The sequence below is a fragment of the Trichechus manatus genome, unplaced genomic scaffold (genome assembly GCF_000243295.1).
Source record: "Trichechus manatus latirostris isolate Lorelei unplaced genomic scaffold, TriManLat1.0 scaffold00308, whole genome shotgun sequence".
In the NCBI taxonomy this organism is placed as follows: domain Eukaryota; kingdom Metazoa; phylum Chordata; class Mammalia; order Sirenia; family Trichechidae; genus Trichechus; species Trichechus manatus.
In genome coordinates this window covers 253933-275330 of record NW_004444244.1, presented here as the reverse complement: position 1 = coordinate 275330, position 21398 = coordinate 253933, and the positions used below count along the sequence as shown (strand labels likewise).

The window sequence follows — 21398 nt, the reverse complement described above, 5'->3', positions numbered from 1 at the left end:
AGGTCGCGCGCGGACGGAGAGCGGGACGGGTCCAAGAAGGAGGTGGCACAGCCAAGGAGCATCATCTAGGTCATTGGACGAGAGTGCCTCTGCGTCGTCCTTCTCCTCCGGCCTCAGCCCCGCCCCACGCAAGGACGGCCAATCGCCGGCTCCGTTCCGGGAGCGTCACAATGGCGCCCTCGCGGCCCCGCCTCCTAGACGCTCGCCGCGGAGGCCCCGCCCCGTCGCGGTCCTTTCCTTCTTCCGGCTCCGCCTTGGAACCAGGACTGCGTCGCGTCTTAGGGGAACTGAAGGTGGGGATCAGCGAGAGGGACGATTCCGCGGTCACACCGGCAGCTGGAAGCCGGGTGGGGGCGCGGGCTTCCAGGGCTACCTCTCAGGAGCCCAGGTCGTGAGGGCGAGCAGGGGCCTGAAACGCGGACAGGATCGGGGCCTCCCGGAAGCGTCGGGTGCGCACGACGCGGCGGGAGTTGTAAGCTCGTGCCCGCCCGCGCGCTTAGCCCCGCCCCTTGAGGGGGGCCCGTCCGGGCGCGCTGGCAGGGGTTTCCATGGTGATGGTAAACAAGCCTCAACTGCCTTTGGTACAACTGCCAAGTTTACCGCGTTCCACCCTCTTCTAGGTGCTCAAGCGGACGAGGAAAGTGCCGGATGTGAAGAGCGGGAGCGTGGAGTCTCGGAGCCCGAGGTGAGGGGCGACCTGGGGCGGGACAAGGTGGAGGTTCTGAGGTTAAGGAGCTCACCCGGGGGCGGGGAACTGGGAGAGTAGGGCGCGGGGGCTGCGGAGCTGAGATTAGGTATGGGGGGGCGGGGTCTGAGGTCAAGGGCGCACACCCGGGGACCGGGGCGGCAGGGACTAGCCAACAAGGGGTGGGGACTACGGGAGATTTAGCAATTGGTAGGCGGAGTCCGTGGGCCCGGCGGGAAGGGCTTGAGTCCGCTGCCGAGAGGAGGCGGAGTGTGCAGAAGACGTCCGTCAGGCCACGAGTGGAGGAGCATACTCTGGAAGGGTGAGTAGCAGAGGCCCACACTTCTAGGCTGCTGAGCGATAGTCGGAAAGGGAGTTTTTTTTTTTTTTTTTTAAATAAAAGCAGTATATTCATTTGGGTTAAAGTACACAAGTTAATTGTGGAAAACAGTAGCTCCTCCCTCCTCCCCACCTTTCCGCTCCCCGAGGAACCATTTTCAGTCCTTCGAGCCTTTTCTTTCCAGAGCTTTCTCTTTTTGGCCCCGCTGTGAGCTCTTTCGTTTTTGCGTTTCTCGCCTGTTCGTGGAGGTATCATTTTGTTTTTCGGATTTGAATCTTTGGTCATGGTCCTTTGCCTCGTGACCATATAGTTCTCCTGAGTGTTTAGTCAGCTGTTTGCTTTTCCTTTACTTTTTAATCTCTGAGTATACTTTTTGCTGATTACTTCCTGCCCCTAAACTTTTGGACGCTGCCAGCCGCTCGCACACTTTCGTTCTCTCTTCCCGCCCGAATTCACCGAAGAGCGGTCTCCTAGCGTCTCCACTTCCGTTTCCTTGTCCCGCTCCCTCCCCTCCAGGAGAGCCGCCGACCCCGGGCCGCACGTAGTCTTTTCTGACCCGGACTCTGTGATCCTGGGCATGGCACCTCCCTCTCCTGCGAATCCATTTCCTATAACAGAGTAGGGAACTGTTGAGAATTCACCGCGATGGCCGCCCCCGCACCTCTGCTCCCAGGCCCGCTCGCGGACGCGCGGTTTCCGCGGCCTGGAGCCACGCGGAGAAGAGGCTCCGGGACCGGACCGACTCTAGTCCTCGCTCCTTGTCCCCTTTTGGAAGCCCGCAGGCCCCTCCCTGTGGCTTAAAGGGAACTCTTGAAGGACCCCAGGCCCGGCGCAGCCGCGCGGAGGAGCCTAGTTGCACCCTCGGAGCCTCTCTCCCGCCGGAAGAGGCCGCGCGGCGCCGTCTCGTGGGGGAGGGGATCAGGGCGCAGATCGGCGCCTGTCTCCCTCGTGGCGCCCTTCGCCGCGCATTTTTCTAACCCTTTCACCGAGTGACTTCTGGGGCTTCCTCGCCCAGCAGGTAACGCGATTAATTCGGCATGAGGAGAACTAGCGAGTTTTGCTCTTCTGGTTTTCACAGTTTCTTGGGGGACTCGGGGGGCTCCTGCCTGCTCCTTAGACTGAGTGGCGAAGAGAGGGCCTGCGGGTGGTTGCCGACCAAGGTGGGACCGCCGGCTTGGCTCGGCCTGAACGAGGCCAGAAGCTGGTGGCGCAGGGAGAGTTCTGAAAGCTACAAATGACCGTTTAATTCAAAAAAATCATCGAAGCTGCCGATCTTAGTATAATTATTACTTTCATGGCGTGTTTTTTAAAAGATAACTTTCTGAGTTTCTAGGAAGAATGAAAATATCTCGAGGTCTTGAATTAGACAAAAAATACGTTAGGATATGTGAGTGAAAAGTGATGGTTTCAGTGCTCATCTTTAGACAAGATTTTTTTCGTTTCAGAATAAGGAGTAAATTTATTTTAATCAGTCTTGGGTGAGAGTGCTTTATTACTGACGTTAAGTAAGTCCATCCGTCGCATTGGGCATCTTTTATACCTGTATGCATTTTTATAAATTGATTATAGTTATCGTTTTTATGTTAAGGTCTCGTTTTATTTTTATTTGTTTTCCTCATTTAATAATTTTTGTTACTTTAAATTGGCAAGTGACTTTCTTATATTTAAGGGTAGGGTTAAAAAGCTTCCCTTTAAACATGAAGTATCCAAGTAAAATTTTGAACTGATTTAAGGGAAAGAGTAAATAGGAGAATTTGCCCTCGAATGTGGCCAAACCGTGAAGGAGAGCCTCAAGACTGCAGGAGAGGAGAGTGACTCCAGTCCCTCGGAGTAGGTGCCGGGAGGAGACTTAAGTGTCTTGCCTGTCCTCTGTGGCTGCCCCTAGTGGAGATGAGGCCTCTGCGTCGGAGGCGGTGACATCGCGCCAACCCCTCCCCCCATTACCTGAGCTGTGGCGCTGTAGTCTTTCTAGAACCACGTTAACTGAGCCTTACTAGGCCCAGGCGCTGAGCTGTAGGTTTAACCGCATTTTATAATTTCATACTTATAACCACTCAGTAAGCGAGGTATGCTTTTACAACGGAGGCTGGGAGAAGAAAAGTCATTTGCCCAGGGACACATTTGGGACTAGGACTCAGGTTGGCCTAACAGGGCTTCCTTCCCCTATAAGAGCTGCCTCAGCCGGGGTTGTTTGAGGGGCAGGTAGAGATGAGGGCTTAGCCTTATTTTACATTTTAAGATTTTTATTCGTAAATATTTCAGCTTGTACTTCTAAGGACTCTTAAAAACAACCACAATATTATTATCACACCTAAAGAAAACAGTAACTCTTTGATATCATCAAATACCCAGTGTTCAGATGTCACTGTGTAATATTTTTATATGGGTGGTTTATTTGAATTGAGATCCAAACAAAGTCACACTGTTTTTGGTAGATAATTTTTAATCCAGAGCAGCACTGTCCAGAAGAAATATAATGCGAGCCACATATAATTTATGGTGAAAATATACGCCATCTCAATAGCACCACATATTTTCCATTTTCTAGTAGTGAAAAGAAGCATATCACTTAACAATGATTTAACCTAATATGTCTAAAATATTACAACATATAATTTTAAAATCATATTTATATCAACCATATTTCAAGTGTGTAGGGTGTTATGAGTCAGAATCAACTCGACCGCAGTGGGTTTAGAGTGTATTATAGTGATGATTTAGAGGTTCTGTTTTCTTGAAATGTGTTTTTCTTGTACTTTGCCAAACAAATCAGATTGTCATGCTGAGTTCCCCACACTGGGTTTTTCCGATTGCATCTCCATGGTGCTGTTTGAATCTGTTTTTTGTATTTCCTTTTAAACTGGCTATTCTGATTACATGAGATTTTTTGGAAAATTACCATCGGCAGTGCTGTCAGAGGCACGTGACAATTGGTGTTCTCTCTCTTTTTTGTTTAAGTCATTGGTAATCATTGCTTAGATCCAAAATTTGGATAATGGTGCTTTCAAGGTTCATGCATGTAGCATGTATCAGTGCTTGATTCCTTTTTATCACTGAGTAATATTTCATTGTATGGACATGCCACATTTTGTTTAGCCATTTCTCAGTTGGTGGAGAGTCATCAGTTGATGGACATTTCTTCTTTTTGTCTTATAATGTTGCTATAAACATTTGTGTACAAGTTTTTGTGTGAACTTAATGTTTTCACTTCTCTTGGGTATAAATTAAGAGTGGGATTGCTAAGTCCTGTATGGTAATTTTATATTTAACTTTTTGAGAAACTGCTCAGCTGTTTTTTGTGTGTTTTGGGTGAAAGTTTACAGAGCAAGTTAGGTTCCTATTTAACACATTCCACTAGGGTTATACAACTTTTTCCGTGACATTGGTTACATTTGCCTAACTCTTTTTCACAGACTGCTGCACCATTTTACATCCCACAAGCAGTGTATGAGATGAGGGTTCCAGTTTTCCGCAACTTTGCCAACACCTTTTATAGGTTGTCTTTTTATGGTTATCCTAATGGGTGTGAAGTGGTATCTCATGGATTTTATTTGCATTTCCTGGTGACTAATTATATTGAGCATCTTTTTTTTTTTTGTTTTTAATGGCCATTTGTGTTATTTTTTTTTTTTTTGGAAGAAATGTGTATTCATATCCTTTGTCCAATTTTTAATCGGGTGGTTTGTTTTTTCATTGTTGAGTTATAAGACTATATATCCTGGACACTAGTCCCTTATCAGATACATAATTTGCAAGTATTTTCTCCCATTCTGTTGGTTGTTTCCTTACTTTCTGGATAGTGTCCTTTGAAGCACAAAAATTTTAAGTTTTAATGAAGTCCAGTTTATCTTTTCTTTTATTGGCTTGTGCTTTTGGTGTCATATCTAAGAAACTATAATCCAGAGTCACACCTTGGATTTACACCTATGTTTTTTCTTAAGAGTTTTATAGTTTTAGCTCTTACATTTAGGTCTTTGATTCATTTTGAGTTAATTTGTGTATATGGTATGAGGGAGATGTCCATGTTTTTTCCCCTTTTACATGTCCCAGCACCATTTGTTGAAAAGAATAATCTTAACCTACTGAAATTGTCTTGACATCCTTGTCAAAAATCAAGTGGGTGTAAACGTAAGGGTTTATTTCTGGACATTCAGTTATATTCCATTCATCTGTATGTCTATTCCTTCGCCAATACCACGCAGTCTTAGTTACGGTACCTTTGTAGTAGATTTTGAAATTGGGAATTTGTGAGTCCTCCTTTGTTCTTCTTCAAGATTGTTTCGGTTATTTTGGTTCCCTTGCAATTCCATATGAATTTTTGGATCAGCTTGTCCTTTTTTTTTTTTTGGCTAAAAAATGCCAGTGGTAAACACGTAGTGGAATTCTTGCATATTTGTGAACGTTTCTTTCTGACAAGTGATTTACGTCTGGACTGTGTATAAATTCTTTCAACTTAAACGTGTATTTCTGTCAGTAGCTATAGATGCTATTTCTAGATCTTCCAGTGTTTCAAAGCAGCTGTCTGATGCCATTCTACATTTGTATTCTTTGTACATAACTTGTTCTTTTCCCAAGGCAGTTTTTCTCTATTCTTTAAATGTAGGAATTTTTCCAACTTATGGTTAGGGTTGTATCTTTTTTAAATATCCTGTTCGGAACTACAGAATGGTGCTTATCTTAGGCCAGCAAAATTTCCTTATCTGTTCTCTTGCCTCCCTTTCTCTTTCTGGAATTCCTGTTATTCACATGTCATTTCTCCTGCTGTCTCTGTGTTAATGTTCTTTAAATCTTATGTCTGTTTTGTTTCTTTATTGTGTGTGTCGTCGTCCCCCCCCCCCTTTTGAGATATTTCTTCCATTTGATTTTCAGGCCATTCCCTTTTCAATTAATTACTGACTTACAAATTCAAAACTTATTAGCATCAAAGTTTTTTATTCTGTAACTGAATACCTGAAGTGTTTTTTTTTTTTTTTTTTAAACTTTTAAAATATTTATGGTTTTGCTTAGCAATTCTTGTTCCCTGAAAACTGCCTGCTGTTCTAAGTATGATGTGTGGTATTCTCTCTAGATGTTGAGGCCCCTCTCATGAACATGATTTTCCTTTCCTCCTCCTGGTTCTGTTCTCCACTTCCCTCCAGATCAAAATGCTGTAGTCCCCTGAGCATTGAACATTGAGCAGGAGCTTCACTACTTGGCCCCTGTAGCCAGCTACATAGGACTTGGCAGGGTGTCAGGCCTCCATAGAAGACACCTGGAGGAAGCCCCACTGCTCCTAGGTCTCCTGAGGGACATACCTTCCTAAGGGGGCTGTGACTGTGTAGTGGCAAAGGTCTCCCTTGAGACCATGGAGTGTAACCCACAGGCCTTCTGAGACCAGCCACCCAGCTCCAGGATCTGACTCTTCATCTACCCAGGAGCTGCTTGCTCAGGAGACAAATTACAGGAAAGTTGACAGAATCCCTACCCTTATTTCTTAGCTAGACTGGGATGTTGTTTCCTACTATGGGGAGAGGGGAGAGAAAGCCACCAATTAGTCTGGATGATGAAATTTTTCCCTCAGTTGAAGAGAACAGATTTTATCTAACAGTGTTTCTTTTTATGAAAATTTTAAATAAACTTCACCTGATAATTTATTTTTTGTTACTGTTCTCCATTGTAACCTTAGATGTCTTGATCTTTTAGTCATCTGCAAAATGGAATAATACAGAGCAACAGTGGCTTGTTGTGTTGGATAAAAAAATTGTCCTTTATGCTGATTTCAATAGAAGCATTATACTGAAATCAGCATATAATTTATACTTTTTGCTTTTTATTACTAAAGCTTTTGAGAAAGGGGACACTGAGGAAAATAGTGCATTATTTCCCCAGATTTAGCGTCAGTAAGTAAACTAAAGGGCCTAATAGTTAAAAGATAGTGGAAAACAGCTTTCCTGTTACTTACAGAGGGTGAGATATCCCCTTAGGTGGATAAAAAATGTAGTAATATCAATAAACATTTAAATGTTAATAATGTATTTAATCATCCATCTACAGCTTTTCTCTCCTTAATAGCTCTGAGGTAGCTCCTGTGTGTTGTAGTTGGCATGCTGTACACATTGGGTCAGAGGTTTCAAGTGAAAGGTCCATGAACCCCCTTCAAAACTTAGATAACAATTGTGTGTGTTGCTGCAATTTAAAAAAAAAAAATTTTATGAAGTTGGTCCACACTTGGCTTCGTATTCTCAAACGAGTCTGTGATAGCCAGAAATGTTTAAGAGCCACTGGATTGGGGACTTCATAAAATTGCTCAGTTGGAAGAGACTTTTTGAGGACTTTTTAAATCCAATTTCCAATGCAGTTCCCAGTAGAACAGGAAAACATTCATAATAGAGGTCTAAGCTCCGCTCAGATACCTTCCCATGATTGGGAATTGCTTCCTCCTGAGACCCATTCGTGTTTCTCAAGCAGAGAAGACAGGAATAGCAAAAACAATACGCAAAGTTCTCTTTCATGAATTTAATAAGAGCTGAACATAAAGGATTCATAACCAAATAAAAATATTAGTACAAAACAAGCAAGACCAAAACATATCCTGGAAAAGGGCTACATTAAAAAAAAAAATTTTTGAACAAGAATCTAGGTGGAATACATAGGTCATGAACAAAGGGAGAAAACAAACAAACCAGGCTTTCACTTTTATTTTAAAACCACTGCTATTTACCAGGCAACAAAAAGACTTCCTGTTCTCTCTACATGGAACTGTCACTTTCAGTGACCATCCTAGTCCCCTACTCAACCACCCCCAACAATTCCCACCCCCACCTTATGCTTCTAGTCTGTATTCCTCAGACCCCAGTCTAAGTTAGTCCCCATTTTCTGTTTTTTTGTTTATGGCACATATTGAAATTTGCCATCATACATTAGTTTGTTCATTTAATTTTCTAGTCCACTGAAACCACGAAGGCAGGAATGCCTGTCTTTCCTAGCGTTTTAAGTCCAGCCCGTGGTATAGTGCCTGCATCTACTATATTGTTTGGTGAATGAAGTAATTTCCCAAGTTTCATAAATTTTATCTATCCACATTACTCAAATCCTTTCACATTCTCCAGTTCCCACCACAGTCTTCCTATTGCAGGGTATCATCAGTTCTTCCTGAATCTGTCTTGTCTCCATTCCATCTGTTCCCACCATTCGTTTTCCAGATAGCAGCTAGACTGCCCTATTAAAAAACAAAACTCAAATTATACCACATCACATTTTGAAACAAACTGAGTGACTTCACATCGGCCTTACAATAAAGTCCAAAATACCCTACCAGGCCTTCAAGGCCATGGATGCTCTTCCTCTGTTTTCCTTTTCAACTGATGTCAAACCTTGCTGCAGTTTTCTGTTTCAGCCAGACTGGGCTCCTGGAGCACTGACAGGCTCAAGACTTCTGCACATGCCGTTCCCTCAACAGGCAGGAGCCATCTGTTAACCGGTCAATAATTCACACTCTCCCTGGTAGTGGTAGAAATCAGTTTAGCTACACAGGCAAACGTAAAACGACTCAAGTACAACAAATAACATTGAAATAAAATAAAATGCATGCTGGTCATATAAATTACCAAGACCATGTTTCTGAAGAAGATTTTAAGTGAAGTAAAAGTTGCTATGAAACAGTCAAGGCACCCATTTCTGTAGCGGATGCTCTTCCTGTCAAAAAAAATTGTGACTTAATATTTCTCCAGAATATTGTCTGACTTGTCTTGAATGGGAGCCCAGGTGGCGCAGCGGTTAAGAAACTTGGCTGCTAACCAAAAGGTGGGCGGTTCAAATTTATCAGCCTCTCCTTGCAAACCCTATGGGGCATTTCTACTCTGTCCTGTATGGTCGCTGTGAGTCAGAATCGACTCAATGGCGACTGGTTTGGTTTGTCTTGAATGTGTAAGTTTTTAGTGCCTGTTTTTCACTTTCCTTAAGATGGCCAGAATTTGAATACTCTGAGAATTCTCATCCTCAGAAGATGATAATCAGGGCTGATTATGTTTTGGAGTAACATTTGTATTGAGTATTTCAAACAAATTCAGAAGTAACCTATCATCCATCTGTAACAATTACGGATAATTTTATCTATAAGTGCCACCTGATACTTTTTCCTTGGAGCCATTTTTACTGACGGGGATAGGAGCTTGTAGAATTCCCCAGTCTTGTTATGCTGCTTACATGACCATATTACCACTTATATACTTTTCCTGATGGTTCTATAGTTTAGTAGTTACCTCTAGTAAGTAAATTTCTAAGAGTATTTTTTCTTTTAAAAATACCTTTTATTAAAAATGTCAAACATACAAAAATAGAGAAGTATAATCTCCATGTACATCTGAGGCAGTGTCAATTAACAGCTGTTTTTGTTTCATCTGTACTTCAACCCACTCCAATTATTTTGAGATTCAAGTCATCAAATTATCTAATCTGTAAATATTTTTGTAATCTCTAATGACTTTTGAAAGAAAATAACAATTACTTAACATTTCAAGATAGTCATTGCTCAGATTACCACAATTGCTTTATAGTTGTGTATTGTGTATAAATTTTAGGGATTATGTTCTTCAAAATTCCATGAGCCTGCAGTCAAGTCTGTGAAAGAAGTATATAGAAATAGTACCTGTTTTCCACTGTAAAATCTCCCTGCCTTTTTTAATTTATAGTTTATCCTTCTATTTGTCAAATACAAATACTGGCCTCCCTCCTCCTCATTGCTGATACTCCTGGACTTCTTTCCCAGGTTGCTCCCTTATTCTGAAAACTCACGTAAGAGCTGTCTTGTTGCTTTTTTTTTCCTGCTGTGTTGTGGGATTTCTTCCACTTCCTGCATTCACCGCAGACTTCACCTGCACGGATTTCACCTGCAGGGATGTTTTTTCCAAAGTGGCATCTTGGCAGGCCCTGTTGGTGGTACGTCCTTTACAGACCGTGACCCCCACTGCCAGGCTCGTCAGCCTCAGAATCACGCATTTCTTCCAGGACCCAGCCCGAAGCGAGGCCGCCCCTCCTCGGTCTGGGGCCGGTCTGGGGCCGGGTGGGGCCGGGTGCTGATCGTAGGGAGCCGCTGGCCCCACTCCGGTACCCCTCCCCCAGTTCCGGGAAGCCCCTCCCCCTGGAACCCTCCATCTCACCCCGCCCAGACCCTGGGCTGTGGTTGCCCTGGGTCCCAGGCTAGGGGTGTCGCCTGGTCGCCTGGTGGAGGCTGAGGGAAACCTTTTATTGTCTCCGGGTGTCGTGGCGCCCGGGGATTTTCCAACTGAACTCCCGCTAGAACGCGAACGTGAGAGGGCGTTTTAGAAACTCATGTCAAGCATGTATGTATTGCCAGTTAAATTGCAATTTCAGGTTAAGAACAAAAGATGTCCCACGACTTCTCCCGGAGACCTCTGCGTTTCTAAGCTTTGGGTGGACTTCGCGGCCCTCTGGCGCTAAACCTCACTTGCTGGAGAAGTCAGTCCTCCTCTCATTGGTAAGTCTTAAAAAAAGTCAATAGCTTGAACCTGAGGCAGTGTCGCCCCTGAATTATGATTTTACTTTCTGAGTAATTAAGACAACCTGGCCATACTTGCTCCCAGCTGTCTGCAAGTTAAACCTCATTTACAAAACAGAAGGGCGGGAATGCTTACATTGAAGACACTCCACCAGACTCACTGGAACACAAAGAGGTGCAAAGGAGGGTGAAGGCAAGCATTGTTGAGGGCAAGGTCCCCTTGCCCTGGCCGGCTCCTTTCTGTCCCTGAACAAAGCAGAGTTTAAACTACTCAGTTTATTCAGCTGATAACCTAATTGGTTTTAGTAGTGAGGGGCACACCCTGTTTATCTTGCTTCTACCTGAAGCCAAATGGAAAACTTGTCCTTAACTACGGTAGAGTGGTAAGGAGCACCTGAGTCTGCATCTGGGGGAGCCTGTGAGAGGCAGAATCTCCGCCTCAACTCACATCTGTTGTGTTAGGCTCTACATTTTAACAAGATCCCTAAGTGACCTGTACATACATTCAGCATGGTCTAGTCACCTGGGGGCTTTTTAAAAAAGCCGCCCGGCTGCACCCCATACCAGATAAATCAGAATGCCTGGGTGCAGACCCAGGATTGGTATTTTCAACACTCGCCCAGTGATAGCACCCTCACTGCTAGGAATGGGAACTGGTGCTCTAGATCAAGGCTTGAATGTAACATGATTTACCTGGGAATGTCCGAGTGCACATTGGGCTTCAGTGGTCTGGTCAGACTGTCTGTCCCTTCTTCGGTGGTGCACATGCTGTTTTTTGATCCACACGAAAGAGCTAGGGTAAAAAAAAGGCAGAAGTGGGTCAGATCCAGTTAAAATGACTGGGTTCTGCTCTTTAGAATTTCCACTTTTCTGGAGGAGGAGGGAGGTTGAACATCCTGAAAAACCAGTTCAGAGTATTTGAGATACCATTTCTTCATAGGTTCCTAATAACTGATTCTTTCCAGTTTTCAGAGTATTTGAGATACCATTTCTTCATAGGTTCCTAATAACTGATTCTTTCCAGTTTAGTTTTTCCCCAAATAGCATACCTGTGTGTACTCATAGGAAGCTTATAAGACAAGGCAGGTATAATGGTCTCTATTTTAAGACAAAGGAGCCTAAGGCTCAGTGAAATAAACTGACTTTCTCAAGCCTGTTTCCAAAATTATATGAAGGTAATTTAGGTCTCCTCAAAAGTAATCCTCAGATTTAAACACATAGCCTCGTCTTTTGAGGTGTCACAGTTTTTGATGATAGGGATGATAGTTTTTCCTGTTGAAAAGCGTTTGTCAACATTCCTCCCATTCTCCCTCAGTTAATTAAAAGATCAATACAATGTCAGATCAAATACAGATCACAAGAAGTGAAATTACCAAATTAAACTAGGAACATTTTTGAGGATCTCCACACTTGTTCCCAGAGAGATTCTTGTAAATTATAAATCAAGTTGAACAATTTCTAGCAGAAACATTTGCCCTAGTGACCCTCACCAAAAAAACACAAACCCAGTGCCATCGAATCTCTTCAACTCATAGCGACCCTACAGGACAAAGCAGAGTTAGTTACTTACACGGTTTCCAAGGCTGTATAAATCTTTACAGTGGCAGACTGCCACAACTTTCTCAGGAGGGTGTGTTCGAACCACCAATCTTTTGGTTAGCAGCTGAGCGCTTAAACACTGTGCCACCAGGGCTTCTTTAAAAAAAAATAGGAGCCTTGGTGGTGCAGTGGTTAAGCTCTTGGCTGTTATCCAAAGCTGCTTCTACAAGAGATCAACTTGATGGAGCTCCTCCCACCTTACTATTTGAATTTCTTCACTGCACTTTATAAAAACGGAAGAATTTAAGTCTCATCAAGGCAAATGGGTGGTTCCCTTCTGTTATCCTCTGTATTATCCTATGAAAAGGTAAAGTTTGTAAACGCCATTAGGGCCGAGACTTGTCAGCCCATCAGCCATAAAGGGCCCCTGCAGCCTTGCCCAGACTCTGCTTGGAAGAGCTCTAGCTTGGACCTGCTCTGCCCGATGTCTGACACCAACTTTTTTTTCTTTTTTTTTTTTTAAAGGACAGTTGGTAACTGCCAGAACATCTCAACTGTCAGCATCCACTGTTGTCTTTAAAGGTGAGTTTTTTCTTTTTGTTTTTAAAGTAATTTCTCATTTATATTTGGTTTGTTAGGTTTCAGTAAAAAGAAATTTTCTTAGGAACCTGAGGTAGATATTTTTTTTTGTCACAACACATGGGGTTGCCATTAGTCTGAATAGACTCAGTGGTACCTTTTTTTTTTAAATCCAGTGTGAACAGCTCTCTTTTTAACTTATACTACTTGGGACATTAGCTAAAACTGAGTCCCCCAGAAGAATCCAAATCCAGAGGATCCAAGGGCAAAAATGAAAGATTATGCATTGTTAGCACCAAAAATTAGGTTTGAATTCCATCAAAAGTTTAGGAGAGTATATAATTAAGTCTTAAGACTTCCCCAGAGAAAAGGAAGGAAGCAACTAATTCTGGAGTAAAAATAAACAGTAAATGTTTTAAGTGCAGATACTTGTTTCTGAAAAGAATGTTTCCTTTTTTATAAAACATTTTCTGAAAACATATAATCTGTATGGTATTGTTAGCAGGCATTATTAGGGGTGTTTTAAGTAACTCTAATATGAAACTTTTTTTTTTTAATAATTTTCTCAGCCTGATTAGGCTGCCTCTTTCTTGGGGGGCTGGGGGGATGTTGACTCCACGTAGTCTCAGCTGGCCTGTGCCGGGGGTTAAGGGCCGCAGTGGCCAACAAAACAGACAGAATAACTTCTATCCCCAGTATGTGCGTGATTCCATTTGGAAGGCACCTTTAAACAGATCACAGCAGTGTGCACTGGGAGTGCAGAATCCCAAGACTTAATTTACAGACTGGGAAGACCTTTTGGAAATGGTGTATCTGCGTTGAGACCTTAAAAGTTAGCAACATTTATCTAGACAAAGTGTGGAAGCTTGGGTGGCATTTTGTTTGGATAGACAATTAGCAGTTGAGAGCCACATTTGTCTGAGGGGGCAGAGATCCTGAGGCCAGTGGGAAGTTAGGCCAGTGAGTGTTAGCCATAATTGGAGATAAGGATAGCCAGGGGGATAGGCTGTTGGTACTGGAATTAGAAAGAAATGAAAGGATAAGAGAGAAATGTAGAAAGAAAAGTCGGCAATTTGGTGGTTCTTTTATTAACAGAAGAATGTTGAGTTACGATCTGAGTTACAGAGCTGTGAGATTGAATAGGATTTAGGGATGTGTGGGGTCAGGGCTGGAGAATGGGAGTGCCCAAGAGAACACTGAATTGATAGGATTTGCAGTCTGGGGAGAGGGTTCAAGGATTACTTCACAGTTTCCTTCTGCAGCCTCCTGGATAATAGGTAATAAGGCCAACTGTGCAGGGTGAGAGCACAGTATCAGAGGAAAACAGTGAGGTCACGTATGGGACGGATGAGGGAGCTGTAGAGTATACCCATTTGGGGCTTGGGAGCCTAAGGCTGGGGTCATTTGAGGCCACATAGAAGAGAAGGGCTGGACCCAAGCCTGATAATTCCCTACAGCAGGACTTGTAGAAGGAGACTGGAGAAGAGTGTCTAAACAAAAGGAAAACCAAAACAATGTGGTATCCTAGAAGCGAAGGGGATAGAGGGCTTCAGGAGGGAATGGTTAAACTCTGCTGAGTGAACAAAACAAGTGAAGAAAACACTTTTTTTGCCATGGAGCAGAGAAAGATCATGCTCATTAAATGATGGGAACGTGGGGTGTGAAGGAGACAGAAGGGATTATGAAGAGATTTTACTGGGGAATCCAAATAGGGCAGTAGCTGAAGGCAAAGTTGGCATCGGGAAAGATATAAGATTGGATACAACTGAATGTAATTTAATTGCCCAAAAAACCTTCAGTAGAGAGATTGAAGAGGGTGGGTGGCATTGTAGCAGAGCTGTAGATAATGAAGTGATCTGTAAGGAGAGGCAGCTCCTTGTTTATAAACTTACTTTGTGGCAGTTCTTTCATGTGGTTCCTGTTAACTCTTTGAAATGGAGGATAAGATCAGCGGATAGTGAGGGGAGGAGACTATATGAGGTTGCCAGAAACATCTTGAAAGGGCTTTGGGGAGAACGGGGAGTTATGTAGACAGTATTGGGGGGCCTATTTTTAAGGTGGGTGACCCTGATTTTTACAGTAGTGTTTCCCAGTCGGGGACAGTGTTGCCTCCCTCCCAGGGGACGTCTGGCAGTATGTCTGGAGATGTCTTTGTTTTTCACGACTTGGGGTGCTACTGACACCTAGTGGGTAGAATGGGCCAGGGATGCTGCTAAACATCCTCTAGTGCACAGGACAGCCCTCCCATCATCCCCCCCACCCCCACCCACACACGCACACCTACCTACCTACCTGGTCAGTAGTCATGAATTTGAGAAACCCTGCCTTAGAGGCACCATTGTGCCTGGCTGTGTGCAGCTAAGGCATTTAGTACAGCCCTTAGGATGGTTACCCTGACTATGCTTACACATGCATGTCACCTTATTTTCTCTTGAAGTTTGGACTAAGGTGCCAGGTGTCACACTCTAACTTCATAAGACTGTTGGGAAGGGCCACCTCTTGCCTCTCTTGGTATATTTAGATAGTTATTGATTTCCTTTTTTCCTGGTTCCCTCTCCCTGAATCATGGGCAACAGTTGTAATGTGCTTTATGTTTTATTTACCTATGACCCTGTACAGCGTATAGTTTGGCTTCTGGGCATTTATTTGTAGTGTATAACCAGTACCCTGCTGGTGAACTTACCTGCATACGTTTTCAGTATGGGCTTGCATTTGCTGGGTAATATCTGAGTTGACAATTTAGGAATAAAGTGCTAGTTCCTTAGACTCTGGAAGTCGTAGCTATTTTGCATCCTTGCAGCATTGCTGCTGCTGAGAACACTAATGCTGGTTTATCCTGGTGTCAAAGAAGGTGTTGTTTTTCTATATTGTGGTTTAAAAATAGTCTGCTGAGTTTATAATTAATTGTATTTATGTAGTATCCTACCACAGGCAAACAAATTGGTTAAATATAAGGGTGTAGTTAAGGAAGAATTGCATAGAGAGCTCTTGTAAATTGTAAACTTCCTCGTGACAAGTGCCTGGAGTGAATATAAATCTAACAGCAAAATGCCCTTGTTCTAACCTGACTAATAGGTTCCTGTATGTTCAGGGCTCCGACTTTACACATAGCCTTCTGCCTTTTACTTTATTGATTTAAAAAAAAAAAAAAAAGCTAGTTGCCATCAAGTGGATTCCAACTCATGCTGATCCCATGTGTATCAGTAGAACTGCGCTCCAGAGAGTTTTCAATGACTGATTTCTCAGAAGTGGCTCGTCAGTGTCTCTGTAGTAATATTATGAGATGCTTGGAGAGACCTGCAGTTGAACCTCAGCCCTCAGATGTATTTGGTGCATTTCTTAGGGTCTTCAAATTTCATTCATTCTTAACCTTACTCATCTGTAATGTGGAAAAACAATGCTGCATATTTTTGTTATAAATGTTAAATGAAAAAATTATATAAGGTAGCTTTTGCTTTCTTTTCAGCCACAAAAAGCTGCACACTAAGCCGATTTGACACCTGACCTGTCCAGTCTCCATGATGCTGGGTCCTGAGGGAGGTGAAGGATTTGTGGTCAAGCTCCGCGGCTTGCCGTGGTCTTGCTCTATTGAGGATGTGCAGAATTTCCTCTCTGAATGCAAAATTCGTGATGGCGTTGCAGGTGTTCATTTCATCTACACCAGAGAAGGTAGACAGAGTGGTGAGGCTTTTGTTGAACTTGAATCAGAAGATGATGTAAAAATGGCCCTGAAGAAAGACAGAGAAAGCATGGGGCACCGCTATATTGAGGTATTTAAGTCTCACAGAACCGAAATGGATTGGGTGTTGAAGCACAGCGGTCCAAACAGTGCCGACACTGCCAACGACGGCTTTGTGCGCCTTCGAGGACTCCCATTTGGATGCACAAAGGAAGAAATTGTTCAGTTCTTCTCAGGGTTGGAAATCATGCCGAATGGGATCACTTTGCCAGTGGACCCCGAGGGCAAGATTACAGGGGAAGCCTTTGTGCAGTTTGCCTCACAGGAATTAGCTGAGAAGGCTCTAGGGAAGCATAAGGAAAGAATAGGGCATAGGTATATTGAAGTGTTCAAGAGCAGTCAGGAGGAAGTGAGATCATATTCTGATCCCCCTCTGAAGTTCATGTCCGTGCAGCGGCCAGGGCCCTATGATCGGCCTGGCACTGCACGGAGATATATTGGCATTGTCAAACAAGCAGGCTTTGACAGGATGAGGTCTGGGGCCTATAGCACAGGCTATGGGGGCTATGAGGAGTACAGTGGCCTCAGCGACAGCTATGGCTTCACCACCGATCTGTTCGGAAGAGATCTCAGTTACTGCCTGTCCGGAATGTATGACCACAGATACGGAGACAGTGAGTTCGCTGTCCAGAGCACGACTGGACACTGTGTCCACATGAGGGGTCTACCGTACAAAGCGACCGAGAATGACATTTATAACTTCTTCTCTCCACTCAACCCCGTGAGAGTGCACATCGAGATTGGCCCTGATGGAAGAGTGACCGGTGAAGCGGATGTCGAGTTTGCCACTCATGAAGAAGCTGTGGCCGCAATGTCGAAAGACAGAGCCAACATGCAGCACAGATACATAGAGCTCTTCTTGAATTCAACTACAGGGGCCAGCAATGGGGCTTACAGTAGCCAGATGATTCAGGGCATGGGGGTGTCGACCCAGTCCACTTACACTGGCCTCGACAGCCAGTCGGTGAGCAGCTGTTACGGGGCTGGCTACAGCGGTCAGCAGAACAGCATGGGTGGATATGACTAGTTTCATAGAAATATTTTGAGTTACTTCAATCAAATTTTCACAGGCAGCCAACAAGCAGTGGAGAGCAGTTATTACATAGAGGAAGCTGTGGGACCCATTTTGCACCATGAGTTTGTGAAATCTGGATTAAAAAAATTACCTCTTCAGTGTTTTCTCATGCAAAGTTTCTTCTAGCATGTGATAAAGATATTGAGTAAACTATAAGAAACTATTTTCAGCTTTTCTCAATTAACATTTTGGTAGTATACTTCAGAGTGATGTCTGAGTTAAAGTAGTTTGAAGTATGTTAAATGTGGATCTGCACCACATTACCGTAAACACATTTGGGAGACATGATTTTGTGGAAAACTCAGAGGTGCTAGATCCTTAATCCAAAGAGAAACATTTCTCATGTTTGTTCAATTCTAGTTTGTTTTCATTTAAAATCTCTTAGGTTAAGTTTTAAGCTTTTAAAAAGTTAATTTTGAAAATTGAGACACAATACTAATACTGTAGGAATTGGTGAGGCCTTGACTTAAACCTTTCTTTGTACTGTGATTTCCTTTTGGGTGTATTTTGCTAAGTGAAACTTGTTAACTAAATTTTTTTCTTAAAATAAAGACTTTTTCACAATGACTGGCACAGACTATCTGCTCACCAAAAGGTAGCAAAATGACTGGGTGGTTGGAGATAACATCTTAATGCTAATGTATTTTAGTGTGAATTAAATAATTTAGCACATCTAATCTGTTTTCCTTTATATTTTCAGAATGAGGCTAAAATAAAAGTTAAATAAAAACATTAAATGTGACTGGAAATGGTGATAGAAATACACATACTGGGAAGTATAAAAATGCACACAGTCCCACCCTTTGTGACTTGTTTGCTGCATGTTCTTCACAAACTACATTTTTTTGTGGTATCTTTTGATTCCCTTTTATGCTGTAGTCCCATTCATCGTACATAACTGTAGTTTTAAGTGCTACATGTGTTGTGAGGTCATTTAACCACAATTATTATTTTATATAAAAGGTGTGGATTTTTTCTCATACCTACAGTTATTTCTATAGGAAACAAATTGCTTCTAAAAAGTTGCCATCCACCTTGGTGTGGAAAGCAGTGTCTAAGTTCCAGGCAGCTCTGCATGCAGCATCTTAACCATAACTTAACTTCATCTTGTATGTATAACACAAGATTTTAAAAGGTAAATGGAGCTTGTTTTTTAAAAGATCCTATGCAAAAAGGATGACTTTGTTATATACCTACTCCTCACTTACCAACTATTTTGACATTTCACATTTATGATACTAAAAAAACTCTGGTTAGTTTACACATTAGTGATGTATGCCTGGCAGAGGAACACTGAGGTGTGAGGCCACTGATGCTGGCTGTGATGGTTATGTGTCAACTGGATTGGGCCACAATTCTCAGTGGTTTGATAGCTGTGTAATGATGTAGGCATCCTCCATTTTGTAATCTGATGTGGTCCTCCATTTTCACATAATGATCTGGTCTTTGACATTAACCATGTTGATAAGTGAGGAGTGGGTGTATACTGTTGATAATTTCCCTCAACTTTATTTTCCTGCTTATCTTTAATTAGCCGTGTAATATAACCTAGATACCCAAATTTCACCAGTTTAAGAATCTTGCCTACCTGGCATCTTTATTTGCAGGAGATGGGTTCTTGTTCATTTACAGAGAAAATGGCCTCTTAAGGCCATGTTGAAGGAACAGCAATTGAAATATACCCTAAGAAACCTCTATTATGGGGTATGTAACATTGGTTTCATTGTGCATAGAGGATTATTAATTTAAGGGTACACACAGTTTACAGCTGGCACAGCGTGATTACAATCTTGAAATTGTGCTCGGTGGAAGTAATTAACCTGCTCCATTGCCTCAAGGCCAGAGCAGGAGGGACACCAGTCCCTGCTGCAGCAGGGCCTCAAGGACATCTGCTGAATTGTCCTCTTGCAACACCCAGCACAGCGCCTGACTCCATGACACAGTCCTAAGAATAACCATGGCAACAAGACAAAGCTGGGTTTGTCAGTTTGTTGCTATCAGGTGCTCAAACAGGACACATTAAATATATACAGGTAGACGAGAGTCTTGCTCCGTCCTTTTCTGGCAACTTCAGGTTTGGTTGGCCCAGCTTACCTGCCATTGTTCCTCCCTCCACGATGTTCATTCAGCCTCAGCATTGCCCAGGAATGTAGAGACAACAGAGCTCTGGAGGATGGAGTAGCATGAGGGAGTTCTAAAGAAATAGGGGAGGCAGGGACCACATCTTGTGTCCTAGGCCATGTTACAGAGTCTGCACACCCAACAGACCCACCTTGCTCTGAGCCCCGGGCAACACTACACCATAGGGAAGCACCCAGATGGAGCATCTGCAATACTGCATGCTAGACTTCACATGCAAGTCAGACCTGAGGTCGGATGCTAACTATGCCTGGGTGGCACACACAGCACTCTGCTACTAACGTAAAGCCCACCCTGCAAGGGTGGAAGAAAAGCCTAGCAATCTGCCGTAAAGATTACAACAGATTAGAACAGTAAAAGATCAGAGAGTTGCCACAAGTAGGCAACTCCATGTGTTAAGATGGCAACAGGTTTGGGTTTTTTGTTGCTAAGTTTAGAGTGTAGATAGGGGGCAGGTTCCAAAAAGCTGGGATGGGAACATGCGGGGAAAACGTGCTAGGTGACCCTAAAGTCTCAGCCAGCAGCAGTGACACCCTCCTCCTTGCTAGCAGATACTCTGTGGAGACTGCCAAGGCCTCTCCTGAGGGAGACGATGCAAGGTCACTGCTTGCTGAACAAGGAACAGCAGACTACTGCCTGTGGGCCAGAATCCTGCCTGCCACCTGTTTATGGTCCACAAGAATGGTCTTTACAGATGACAGTTTGTAATCTGATGACCAGTTGCCTGTGAAGTCAACTCATTGTACCCCATGTGTCAGTATTACTGCTAGGGCAAGAACGAGGCATCTGGAGTATCCTCCTTTTGAGCTACCTTGGGGATCTCTCCAGTTTGAGCACTTTAACACCAATCCCTGCTGGTCCTGCCTTGTTCCCCCTCATTCTCAGGTGTGGACTGTGGTGATCCTTGCTCCTGGGGTAGAGTTCAGCCTCCCTCGGGCCTGGCCAGCAGCCAAACACCCCAGAGGGGAGTGTGTATGCCGGCCCCTGGCTTGCCTTCTCTGCACCTGCCTTTGCTTGTCAGGACAGCTGGCCCAGGCCTTTGGCTGCCTTGGGCAGGGCCCAAGACCCCTTGAGTCGGAGTAGAGGACGCTGCTATCCTCTTGTAGAGAGGAGCTTTTCTAGTTCTGCCCAGGTCTCAGAAAAGGAGGCAGGATGGAAGCAGGGCCTCCAGGGAGGTTGCTCAGCAGCTTGGCCCAAGGGCAACCGGGTCCCCTCTCCCTCCTGCAGGACCAGCCTGCCCAAACAGAAAGGTGGGGCCACCCTTGGGCCTTGCCCAGAGCCCAGGGCTCATGAGAGCTTCAGTGCAGGGATGACATCTTCAAGTTTCTCATCTGTCTACCCCCCTTTCCTAACCTTGTTCCAGAAAGGACCCCCCCAAACCCAGAGCAGTTGCTACAGAGTTGATTCTGACTCATGGCAACCTTGTGTGGATCAGTGAGTGTTCCACAGGATTTTCAATGGCTGATTTTTCAGATCCTCAGGCCATTCTTCCAAGGTGCCCCAACCTTTCGGTCAGCAGCTGAGCACTTAACCGTTTGTGACATCCGGGGGCTCCAGTCTGATAATCCAAACGTATTGCCATCAAGTCGATTCTGACTCAGCCACCCTATAGGACAGAGTAGAACTGTCCCATAGGGTTTCCAAGGCTAAATCTTTATGGAAGCAGACTGCCACATCTTTCTCCTGTGGAGCAGCCTGTGGATTCAAACTGCCTGCCTTTCAGTTAGCAGCCAAGTGCTTAACCACTGTGCCACCAGGGCTCCTTTCAATCTAATGATAGGGAATCCCAATTAAAGCAAAATGTCT

At 43.8% G+C, this 21398-nt stretch overlaps 1 protein-coding gene across 3 annotated transcripts; it reads left to right on the top strand.

The window, feature by feature from the left end:
• Window positions 1–230: 230 nt before the first annotated feature.
• HNRNPF (heterogeneous nuclear ribonucleoprotein F) lies at window positions 231–19936 on the top strand. Of its 3 annotated transcripts, none has more exons than XM_023725406.1 (5): window positions 231–293; window positions 621–685; window positions 10377–10500; window positions 12586–12642; window positions 16106–19936. In XM_023725406.1, the coding sequence occupies exon 5, from the start codon at window positions 16158–16160 to the stop codon at window positions 17403–17405; it is 1248 nt and encodes a 415-aa protein (XP_023581174.1). In that variant the 5' UTR covers window positions 231–293; window positions 621–685; window positions 10377–10500; window positions 12586–12642; window positions 16106–16157; the 3' UTR covers window positions 17406–19936. The 3 variants fall into 3 exon arrangements, with proteins under 3 accessions (XP_023581174.1, XP_023581173.1, XP_004390604.1); XM_023725405.1 differs by having other exon boundaries at window positions 284–472; XM_004390547.3 differs by lacking the exons at window positions 231–293; window positions 621–685 and adding an exon at window positions 891–1007.
• The last annotated feature ends 1462 nt before the right edge of the window (window positions 19937–21398 follow it).